Below are 11,487 nucleotides of genomic sequence, written 5' to 3'. Positions count from 1 at the left end.
CTGACTGAACAGATGAAATCCCAAGAAAATTCTGCCACTTCTGAAAGTCCACACTTTTCCTTTCTAAATCTGTGATTGTCACCCATCCTTTTCTGAAGCACAGATACAGTTTTGATGACAACCTACTCATATGAGTCAATTAAACATTTTCATATGAGTAGACTGCAAACCCTCACATCCTCCTCTTCCCTTCTGAAGTGTTCTTATCCTAAAAAGAAAATTTTCAGAGACATATTTTGTTTCTGAATGTTTTCCTTGCTTAATTATGTGGTTTGGTTTTTGTTTTTAATTGTGTTGACATTTTGTCTTTTCAATACCAGCAGCATTTCTTTCTTCACCAGCAGAATTACAATTTAAAATGTCATACTTGAATCTGGTCTTCAATTATCTCACTACTGTACATATCTGCTATTTCTTGCAGAATCACTCCCAAGTGGCAGAGTGACTCAGAAAAGCAGAAGGCTGGCATTTAAAAGTAATTTTCTGACATAGAAGCAAAAGCCCCAGAAGACACCCATCAAGTAATGAGTGGCAAGGATTCTGTTCAGGTATTTTGGTGGCATCTCATGAGGACACTGCACTGATGCTGCACAGGCAGGGCTGTTAAAGCATTATTTCTCTCTACAAATCACTGTAAGTGTAATGAACAAAAGTGAGTGCTTGGGTAAAAGACATGGTACATTCTGCAGCAGCTTCCTAGTCCAATAAATGAATCCATTGCCAGAGAAGAAGTTCCCTTGGGATCTCAAGAGAAGGGGACAACCCCTGGAAGTATCCAGCTCACTTCCCTCTATCCAAAAGGGCATTGCCAAGGTCTTTTTTCTTGCTGGTTGCTCCAAACACATTCAGTTTTCTCATGAGTGAGCACACATATCTCCAATGTTCATTTTTCACCAACTCTTTGCATTATGCCACTGCTCTCAGTTTCCCTCTCTGTTTTCTTGCCATATTCTGTCATCTCCACAGTTTCATTAATAATGTCCAGCGCACACACTGGGCACTGCTGCTTTCAGGGTCACCAGGAGCTTCTCTCATTGCACCAGGGGTGGAACACACCCCAAGAACTCTGCTGTTCAAATACAGGCCTGCCTTTGCCCAAAGATCATTTCCTTTTTGATCAATAAAATAAAAATAAAGCCTTTTAACCAAGTTGCTAATTCACAGGAAAGACCTAATTTGAAAGCCTCTAGATTTCCTTTCTACCATAAAAAAAATATAAACGTCCTCCACATTCCCCACTCTTAATTTCCTTTCCAGTTTCATCCTCTCCTCCCCTCTCTAACAAAGCGTGCTGGGCACTGACAGTGTCTGTGCTCTGGAGCTGGAAAATCCCCTGCTGGTCTACCCTTATTCTATTTTCCACAGCTGAATGCTCTAGAAAGGACCCTACATGCTCCTTCATTCTCTGAAATACCTGACACAACTTTGGGAGCTACTAGAATAATTATGGATCCTTTCCATTTTCTGTTTTGCAGCCACCAGAGCAATCTGCTCTTAAAACACACGTGTAGCTGCCTTCTGTGTGTAAAGCTGTAAAATGATGATATCCTCATCATTATATTTGCTCTTTTGAGTATTTTTGCTCTTTTATCTCTGTTTTCTCTCGGTATTGCACAGTTTGAAAGCAACTGGTGCTAAGTATGCAGGATAAAATAACTGTCTTTATTACAGCAATGAAGCATTTATACTTTTTATGGCATCAATTTATATAGGGGAAAAAAAGTGCCATTTCATAAGCAAAAGTATAATTTTATCCTTAAGGTGACTGTTTCATGATTGCCTTATTATTATACATGGTAAAAAGATAAGTTGTTTCTCCAGGACCATTATCAGCCAGTACATGAGGGCACATAAATCATCAGTGTTGTCTGTATTGAGTGTGTTTTGCATTTTTTTACATAGCAAACTAAGTCCTGATACACACAGGGATTTTTAGTTCAGCTGATGAATAAACAAAAGGACTCAGATGGCAAGCAGACTAAAAATTTGCATTTATCCCAGGTGCATTAAGAGCACCCAAGTCCCTGCAATCTTTCTTTTCCCAAAGCACACACACAAAGAAATTATTTAATAAATCCCTAAATAAATTGATGAAACATGAACATGAACATGAACATGATGGTGCTCTATAGTTCAACGTAGCACACAATTATTTTGCATTTTTTTACAGATTTCTCATGCTCCTGTTTCCCCTGTGAGAACAAGCATGACACACCTGTATGGACAAAGGCTCTCCTCCCCTGGGAGCTTTCCAGGCCGTTCCCGGCTTTTCCAGACGATGGCGCAGCGCTCCCAGCGTTCACCAAGAGCTCTGAGCTGAGCAGAGCCACGGGCACTTCCCGCTGCCAAGGGAATATATTCTATTACACGTCCTGGAAATGTCTTATTAGTCAGTAAAGAAACAGCAACTCAACTCCAAAACACTCCCGCCCCCTCAAAATAAACCCTCACCAAACCCTCTTATTTTTTCCTAAAAAAGCTACAGGGGATTTAACTTTTTAATGGATGCAATAAGGAAAAGCACAAACCTAGCACAGACTGCCTGATCAATTACTGGGAAGGAGTTTAGACACTTCTTGAAGGCATATATGGGTAAATACATGGAATGCATGCTCCAGTGCTTTCCTCCAGTTACAAACAAAAAAAAAAGCAAAAAATCATATTAATAGAAATTATTTGAGGCTATAGATATCTGAAATGTAATTAGATTATATTAATTAATATTAATACCTAACAAGGTAAGTTATCATGCAAGCCCTTTGTTTCTATGAAAATAAGAATTCCTTCTTTGGGGTGCTGAATTCATGTTTCCAGGACAACAGATTCTTCCATCTGAAACATTCCTGACTGTGCTTTTTTCTGAAGAATCAGAGGACACTTTCAATCAAAAACATAAACCGAGGGAAACAATTTTGTTTCAAACTAGGCAGGTACAATTATAAATGACAAATATTGTTGTGTTTACATTCTGGAATTGCTAGTACAGTGGTGGTTTTGGATTTAGTGGAACAGACTTCAGAGATAGAAAATACAGATGAGGGAGGCTGATGAACTCAGACCACAACATCCTTCCAGTAAAGTCTTCTTTCATTACTTGAAGCTATTAAGCAATTCTGTATTTTCTAAGCTATTGCAGAAGAGACACACCTTAAACTGGAAACAAATTGCCCAACCAGTTACACACTGGTTTCGTTCTATTTGCTTGAAACAGAACCTAGATGGAATAAATGAGGATGGTTTTCAAGCAACCTAGCTTCCTCAACTTGCCACAGAGCAAAGTTCAAGTCATATAATAAAAAAATCAAAGTACAGTAACTCTCTGCTTATCAAATGTTAAAGGTTCATGGGCATTTAGCTGTAAATGAAGATATGTTTTAGATGTGAATAGCTATGCAGGATATCTCGTTACATTAACTCTATTAACTGTCTTTGTAAAGCAGCAATGAAAGCAGAATATTTTTCTTCCACAGACTTATTACATCTGAGATTGCACTGAGGAGAGGATCAAGAGAAGAGCTAGTTCCTAATTTTAGCTGCCAGAGCTAGAAGGAAGCTGCTCACAGAGTTGGAGTAATAACAAAATTAAACACTACTAATCAGCCCACCTGCTGCTATGGCTAAGTAGGGGTATTAATACATGCAGGTTGTTTGCATGGCTTTTTAAAAATTTCTTTTTATTTTTTAAGAGTTCATATTTTGTTTATTATACAAGGTGTGTTTGTGTACAAAAAAAGGAAGGAGAGAAGAAAATATAAAGCCAGGTCATGTGGGTAGTGCAGATAGCAACTGGGAAACATTGGACTTCATCACACTACCATGCAACCAAGTATGGAACATACTGCTGTACCTGGAGCAAATTGTGGTGGTCAGAAATTAAATCAATACCAATTTCCTTTACAGACTGCAAAGTGATCTGTTGTGCAGTTCAGCTAAGACATCTGACGGTTTTACAGTCACTTTTCTCCTAAACAAGGTATATTTTACCTGTCTAGCCCACATCAAAGACTTTCATTACTGTATGAAAAAAGAATATTGGCGTTTCCCCCATCTCCCTTCTTTGTTGGGTTGCCATACTTTCTTTTATCTGTTTAATGAAGAAGAAAAAATCCCAGTAGATAAAGAACTTCATTTAGCCTTTGCTTTTTGTAAATGATTACACTTCCTTTCAACAAATGTACTGTAGCTACAGCAATACCCTGTGCTGTACTGTTCCTTAAGGAATGCAGGTTGTACCTGTGGCACTGCCAGCCAGACAAGTGTGGGGATTTCTAAAAGCAGACAGGAAGGTCAAATACTTCAGTTCTTTATTGAGGGAATCCACCTATGACTTTGGTGGTAATTCTGTTTATTGCAGAGGGTGTACACCTGTGCCCTTTACACCTACTGAGAAGTGACACCCTCAACAGTAAATCCTCAAACACCAACTTCCCTGTAACACCCTGATTTGTGTAATGGAAACGCCTCCTCTGTGAACTAATAAAAATACAGGAACTTGAGCACAGACATACCCAGTTCTGAAACATTTTAATTTTTCTTGAGAGAGAATTTTCAAAAAACACATACTAGTACAAATACACAACCACTGCAAACTTTACTGTATTAATTTCATGCCTCCCTGAAATCAGTATAAAACATTCACCTAACTTCAAACTGATGTTTTTTCATCTACTTTGTAAAACATGCTATTGTAACATGGAAATTATGGGCAAAAGTTTGGCAATGAGGCAATGACTAGAACTGCAAGTCATTGTGACTGGGATTGTGCTTTGGATTTGGATTTCTGCTTTAGGGAGTGAGGTGGATATTGCAGTCTTGAAGATGAATTAATTTTTTCTGACCATAGCATGCTTCATTCAAAGTTTGCCAAGAGGAAAACTAAACGCAGTAATGGCAGCACAATGCTAACATATTTAATATTGCTACAGCATGGGCAGCACAGTGCTAACAGTCTTCAAAAAAAATTTAGGATTTATTGAATTATAAAAGTCACAGCAGAAGGGAAAGATGCATCATTAAATGAAACAGTTTTAACAGCTTGAACATGTTTCCCTTTCTTTTAATGCAGTAAATTGGTGATTTATTAGCAGTAGATGACTGCTTTTCTTTGGAAAACTGATAAGATTTTTCTGTTACTACCAGGGATCAGGACTTTCTGCATTTACTTCCTTGTTTGTGAAGCAGCAGCATCAGATAAAGAGCTGTGCAGTGTCACAACCCCCGAACAGAGGCCACAGAGCCAGCCTGGCACACCAGGAAGTCTTGGAAATCTTAAATGTGAAAACCAACACCAAACCAAACCCTTTGTCATGCACCTGTTGGTAAGAGATGAGGGTTTATTTAAACTATTTGGTAACCTGGCAGTGAAGGCCAGCACTGGTCTATATCCTGGTACCCAAACTGTCTCCAGGGCTCCCAAGCAGTGCTCTGCCACCCCACTCCCACACCTTGCTCACATGGCCCTCAGTCCCACACAGGCACGGTGGTGATGCTGCAGGACAGCTCTCCCTTGTTAGGGTGAAATCTGTCCCAGCCCCAGGCTCCCCGTGCTGTGAGGGGCTATCCCACATCCTGAGTGAGTCCTGAAGGGCAACACCTCCCCCGTAATGGCTCTGGCCAGAACGTATGCACAACAAAATTATCTAAAAGTAAATGCTAATTAAACTAAACCCCTTGTTCACCTGGGCAAGGTCCAGCATAAATAGGGCTGGCACAGCTTGGTGAGGGTGTGTGATCTTTGGCCAGGGCGCGGCGCACAGGCCGAGGTGCTCTGGACGCGGTGTCGCCTCACGGCTTCCCAGGGGCCATTACTGCCATGGCTGCTGCCCCATGGAGAGAGCTGTGGGCACACAAGCTGCCTCCTCCCTGTTCACATCAGCACTGGGGGGCAACACCCACCAACCCCAGTGGCCCAGGCCAAGCCAGCTGTAGTGCTTTGATTTCTATTTCGGTTACACTTTTTATGGGATTTCATTGTCTGTGTGCTCCTGTATGGCACGTGGATGTGCCGGACAGCAAAGGCTTCAGACAGCAAAGGAAAACTGTGCCGTGTTTATTTAAGCTGAAAGCTTTTCCAGAAGTGTCCAACACCAAATATTGGCTGGATTCAGTGAATCATTCCCATTACTCTTGTTTGTTTTCCACAGCCAGTCCTAGGGACAGCCACCTTCTGCACTAAGGCAGACAACAACTGCAGGATGAACCATTTCCTTCAACAGGTGCATCAGCCCCCTCTGTAAGTTACTGTTTTCTGCACAAAGCCACCACTGAAGGAACCAGACAGTGCAGAACTGCACTGATAGCACCTTGTGGCAGAGAAATGCAGGGTGGCAGAAGGAGAAATGCTGACACTGGGGCTATCACATGCAAAGAAACATAAAACCCCAACACACTCTGCCACACCACCACAAGATCTGCAGATTTAAGGCCTTGAAGAACTATTGTAATAACAAAAATTAGCAATTCATTGTATATACACTGCAAAAAAGCAGCCTTCTATTCTTCTCTTCTTCCAGAAAGCTATTTACATATAGACTACATAGAAAAATTTAGAGAAGCATGACCATAGATTCTAATGGTGGATTTCTAATAGTGATTAGAACTATTAAAACACATTTCTAATGGCTTCCAACCTATACTGGAAACTCTAACAAACTAGTGACCATTTTTATTAAACTTCATAATTAATATGAAATTTGGAAGTGATATAGTTCCATGTAAATGTACTAGCTAGGGTGAGCAGAGATAGTGATTGTTAAAAAAAGTCAACATCAACTAAACCAAAATCAAGAGCAGAATGGAGTAGGAGACTAAAGACAGCAAAGGAAATAGTGAGAAATAAGAAAGTTGTTAAATAATTTCAACAGCCTCTAAATTGTTCATGGAATTAAGACTCATGGGTTTGCATGACACAGATCAGGGAAGCCTTACTGTTCTCATAAAATTCAACCAGTTGAATCTTTACTGTTTGCGGAACAAGGAAATAACTTGTACATTGCTTTATGGATTTATGTTGAGTAGCTGATTGGGGAGACACAGTAATTGCTCTTGGTGTATGCCACTTATAAGAAAAAATATTCTATGCAGGAGACATTTTTAGGGACAGTCAGAAAAGACACAAAACCCTAACAGCTTTAACAATATTCATAATCTTTTTGAACTGCCAAAAAAATTTTTTTGATTTCTTCGATTGTGTGAAAATCCTCCCCAGAAATCCATATTAATAAAGAAAAACAGAACAGCTTACAAAGGAAAACAGATTTATTATCACAGCTGTTATGCTTCAGGACATGATAAAATAAGCAACAACCTATGACAGCAGTCACACAGTGTGACAGCAGTCACACTGCTTAATGTGCTACTAGAAACATCACTGAAATGTGGCTAAATACAAAAATTAACTAAAATTTACTTACATTTATTATTCCAATGTTGACAGATACTTAGGTCATAGTATTTGCAGCTAAAAAAAGTGAGTTATTGAAGAACAATTAATGCATCAACTTGGAGCATGGCATTTTGTTTTTGCTACAGTCCAGTAGAAATACACAGAAAGATTTTAAAATATTCTGTTTTAAAATACTTAAAACTTGTATTCCTCAGAGCTCTGTATTTTTGTGGTTCTGTGATATTCAATCTTCTTGTAATGTCATTCCTTAAACACAAGCTTATTCTGAAGACTAGTAGTTCCTCTCACTCTAAAACATAAATGCTGCTGAGTCATCCTTACTAGATAAACAAATATTTATGCAACATTTAGATTATTTTTTTTCTCAGTTGAAGAAAACAGCTTCTGAAGCCAAGCCACCTTGGAATTAAGGAGACAGCTTTTCTAAATGAAGCTTGTCTTTGCTGCAGCAGAATGACCTAAAGCACTTGACTATTACTCATTTAAGGGGACTTTTCCCAATTAGCAGTTGTTTCACTTTTGCTCCCTTCCTCGCACAAAGGATTATGAATTCTGACCATCCACTGTGAAATAAACTGTGGAACAGATTGAGAAACTGCTTGGAAACGGGCACATACAGAAAATATCTACAAAAGGATTGTTCTGCCATTGGATGCACTTACTGTCTCATGATTTTACTGGGACCCTGCCCATTACATTCTTTCCCTGGCCAACCCATGATCAAACACACAGAAGCTTAAAGAGGAACTGCCTCTTCATGGAATCATTCCTAATTTTAATCAGCTAGTTTCTATTTGATAAAAGAGATATACCTAATAGCACGTAGAAATCTTTAAAAATATTGTTAATTGTGCAGTACATTGCAGCTTGCACTTGAACAACCTTGCACAAAGATAAGAAATTAACACTGTGTAGTTTTGGATGATGCAGATTTCCTAATTCTAGTAACTTCAAAAAAATTTAATCATGAACAATATTTACCTGATTTTCATTTTCCTTCTAGCCACGCTTAACCCTTAGGTTTTGAGGTTCTAAATCTGCAGTCTCAAATACAATTAGAATTAAATAAAAAGGTTAAAGAACCTATTGGACTCCTCAGTGGGTAAGTTTCAATATTTGCAGCACAACATTAGTTTTGTTAATCTGTTCCCACATCTAACAGAGACAAGGAATGCAAGTGTACTGTATGACCACATATGCTGCCATACAAAGACATCCTCTGGTTATGCCTTTAGTCTCCACACAACACTGAAATACAGAACAGAAAGTTCAGTATCTCTGAAAGGAGACCAGGATTCCCAATTTAGAAAGGCTTTTGAATTTACATGAAATGTAAAAATTTAGAATTTATTTTATTAAAAATTAATAAAATGGCAAAACTGATGTGTTTTGAAACAAATCCTGAAATTCTACAAAAACTATGAAGGCTTTTTTGATCCATAATCACCATCTGAATACTCAAAAATTTACATCAAATGCTTATTGAAAATGAGTATTTTGATTCAGATTTTTGGACTATGTGGATGCTGTATGCCAGCTTCTAAAGCAACATCAAACTCCTCATCCAGAGGCCAAATAATGTAGGGAGAACCCTAAAAATGTAGCAGAAGCATTTCCGCACACTGATTTCAGTAGTCAAGTTTGTGCAGAAATGATTCCACTAGATTCATAGGGTACCTTTGGGAGGCAACAGAAACTTCTCACTTCATCAGCTTTTTCACCTCTTCCAGCTCTTTTATAGGTTGCCACTGCTGATTGATTGTTACCAGCTGGAAGAAATGGAAAATATGAAAGTCAGGAAAATCCCAGTGAGCATTTACTCAACTCCCACACCTCCCCATATCGAACACCAGCTTATTGCTGAAGAAGTTCTAGTGGCTTTACATTTTCCTTTCAGAAAAATGCAACAGATGACACAATAATTTGTTGAACAAAATCACTTGGATAATAATTAAGTAATCTGCCAAATAACTTTACTTTTCCTTATCCTAAGTGCTCTAATAAATTAAGATCTTTTTCCTTCAGGCTACAGTACTCAAACATTCTTACTCAATTCTGTAATTCAGGAACAAGTTAAGAGTAAACAGCACTTCCTTATACTCCAAGTTTCCACTGTTATCAATGGAATGGAGTAAATGGATGTTTGGGGTGGGAATGGACATAGGACAACAACCAGAAGTCCAGTATGAATTTAAGATGAGACCTACAGTGTAAGAGATGCCTATCATTAGCTAATACAGTGAAGACATAAAGTAATCAAAGAAGTATTTGTTTCCACTTTTAACTAGATACACATCAACTTTACACTTGTTCTCTTGTTCATATTTTACTAGTTCTCACACATTGAAAGAAGTGATTCATTGTGTTGGAAATTTATGCTATTTATACATATATTATATGTACAAATTACCTTCTGAGGCTTGGCAGGATCAATAGTTTCCCATGGTTCTGAACTGCCAATCTTGTGAATGCTTTAAAAGAAGATAAAACAGGTATTATGTTTTAAGGTGTGTCCTTGAACACATTTTCATATGAGCAGCCTATTGTCAGTAGAACTGTTCACCTTAGTAAGCAGTTCCCTAAAACATAAGTTTACAGGTTTGGGCACTGTATTTTAAAATCTGGATAGGAATCAATGATAGCTTGCTTTTTTTGCAGCTTCCAAAGCACCAAGCAAGCCAGCACTGTTCACATACCATTGTGAGAAGCAAGCTGAAAAATCAAAACTGAATAAAGACACAAGGGACTTTTACCCTAACAGTTAAAATGCCTATTCCAATCACTTTAAAATAAATAAATATACTCCCAAAACCTTTAAGAGTGTAGGATTTGGCTCCAGTTATCAGCCAAGCCATTGGAATACTATCAAACACTGCTCTTTATATACAAGTCAATAGCCTGGTTGCAATATATGTGCATCTCATCTACCAATGTGATTATATGACATTCTTAATTGTAACATTTAAAACTTCTTATACCTAAAGCAAAACCCCCATAATTATTAAATCAAAAGTTAGGAAATAACTTGGACTACACTCCAAATTAATTAATTTCCTCACTGTTTACAATCTGCAGATACTTTAATCATTATCAGTACTCCCAGCACTCTGGAACATGTACCTGGCACAATTTCTTTTTTTTCTGGGTGTAAAACATGATAGTCAAATACTCGTTTGAATAAAACAAGTTAGGGTAAGCTCCAAGCAATAAGTTTTTGCTTACATCACATCAGATTTGCGGAAAAGGGAATAGATACAAAAAGAGAACGCCCCAGCTGCTGCGAAGGACAATATTCCGGCCAGGGGAATGAGCTGAAAAATAAAATAGAGAAAAGAGCAGATCTTATGTCCCAGCTACAGACCCACGAGTAGGGGAGCAAGGGTTACACAGAACTAGACAGGGATTACCTGTTCCTGTATATTTCCTCTATATTACTCTTTACAGCATTTCACTTTTAATACGTGAATTTCACTTTTACCTCTACATTACCCTTCTCCACACCTCACTTTTAACACATCAACCTTACGCATGTCCCATTTCCTCGGGAAACCAAGTGTCAACCCCGGTGCAGCCGCCCGAGCCCCCCGCATCCCTCCCGGCGGGCGGGTAACCACGGCCCCGACCCCTCAGGCAAACTCACTTCTCTTTTCGTTCTAAGCGTGTGCAAGATGCCCTTGCTCATGCTGGCAGCGGCTGCGGAGCGGCTCAGACAGCTCTCAGCTCTCCCCGGCTGCGGCAGGAGGTGCCGGCCGGACCCGCCCCGCGCTCTTTGAGCCCAAAGCCCTGAGGGGCGGCACAGCGCACCCCCGGGGGACAGCGCGCCCCCCGGCGGCCGGACAGAGCGGGCCCTGAGGGGGGGACAGCGCGCCCCCCGGCGGCCGGACAGAGCGGGCCCTGAGGGGGGGACAGCGCGCCCCCCGGCGGCCGGACAGAGCGGGCCCTGAGGGGGGGACAGCGCGCCCCCCGGCGGCCGGACAGAGCGGGCCCTGAGGGGCAGCACAGCGCGAAGCGGGCCCGCGGGCCGGCAGCGCCCCCTGCAGGTGCCGGAGGGAGCGGCCGGACAGAGCCTGTGCCGGTCCCGC

The 11,487-nt window shown here is 40.1% G+C and overlaps 1 protein-coding gene across 2 annotated transcripts; it reads right to left on the bottom strand.

The window, feature by feature from the left end:
- Positions 1–2,215: 2,215 nt before the first annotated feature.
- On the bottom strand, positions 2,216–11,174 carry C10H15orf48 (chromosome 10 C15orf48 homolog). Of its 2 annotated transcripts, XM_058811561.1 has the most exons (5): positions 11,046–11,174; positions 10,628–10,716; positions 9,816–9,876; positions 9,083–9,174; positions 2,216–2,342 (listed from the first exon to the last, which is right to left on the bottom strand). In XM_058811561.1, the coding sequence occupies exons 1-4, from the start codon at positions 11,085–11,087 to the stop codon at positions 9,106–9,108; spliced, it is 261 nt and encodes an 86-aa protein (XP_058667544.1). In that variant the 5' UTR covers positions 11,088–11,174; the 3' UTR covers positions 2,216–2,342; positions 9,083–9,105. The 2 variants fall into 2 exon arrangements, with proteins under 2 accessions (XP_058667544.1, XP_058667543.1); XM_058811560.1 differs by lacking the exon at positions 2,216–2,342 and having other exon boundaries at positions 7,240–9,174.
- Between the last annotated feature and the right edge of the window lie 313 nt (positions 11,175–11,487).

The sequence above is a fragment of the Ammospiza caudacuta genome, chromosome 10, assembly GCF_027887145.1.
Source record: "Ammospiza caudacuta isolate bAmmCau1 chromosome 10, bAmmCau1.pri, whole genome shotgun sequence".
Lineage (NCBI taxonomy): Eukaryota > Metazoa > Chordata > Aves > Passeriformes > Passerellidae > Ammospiza > Ammospiza caudacuta.
This window is presented reverse-complemented; position numbering and strand designations above follow the sequence as displayed.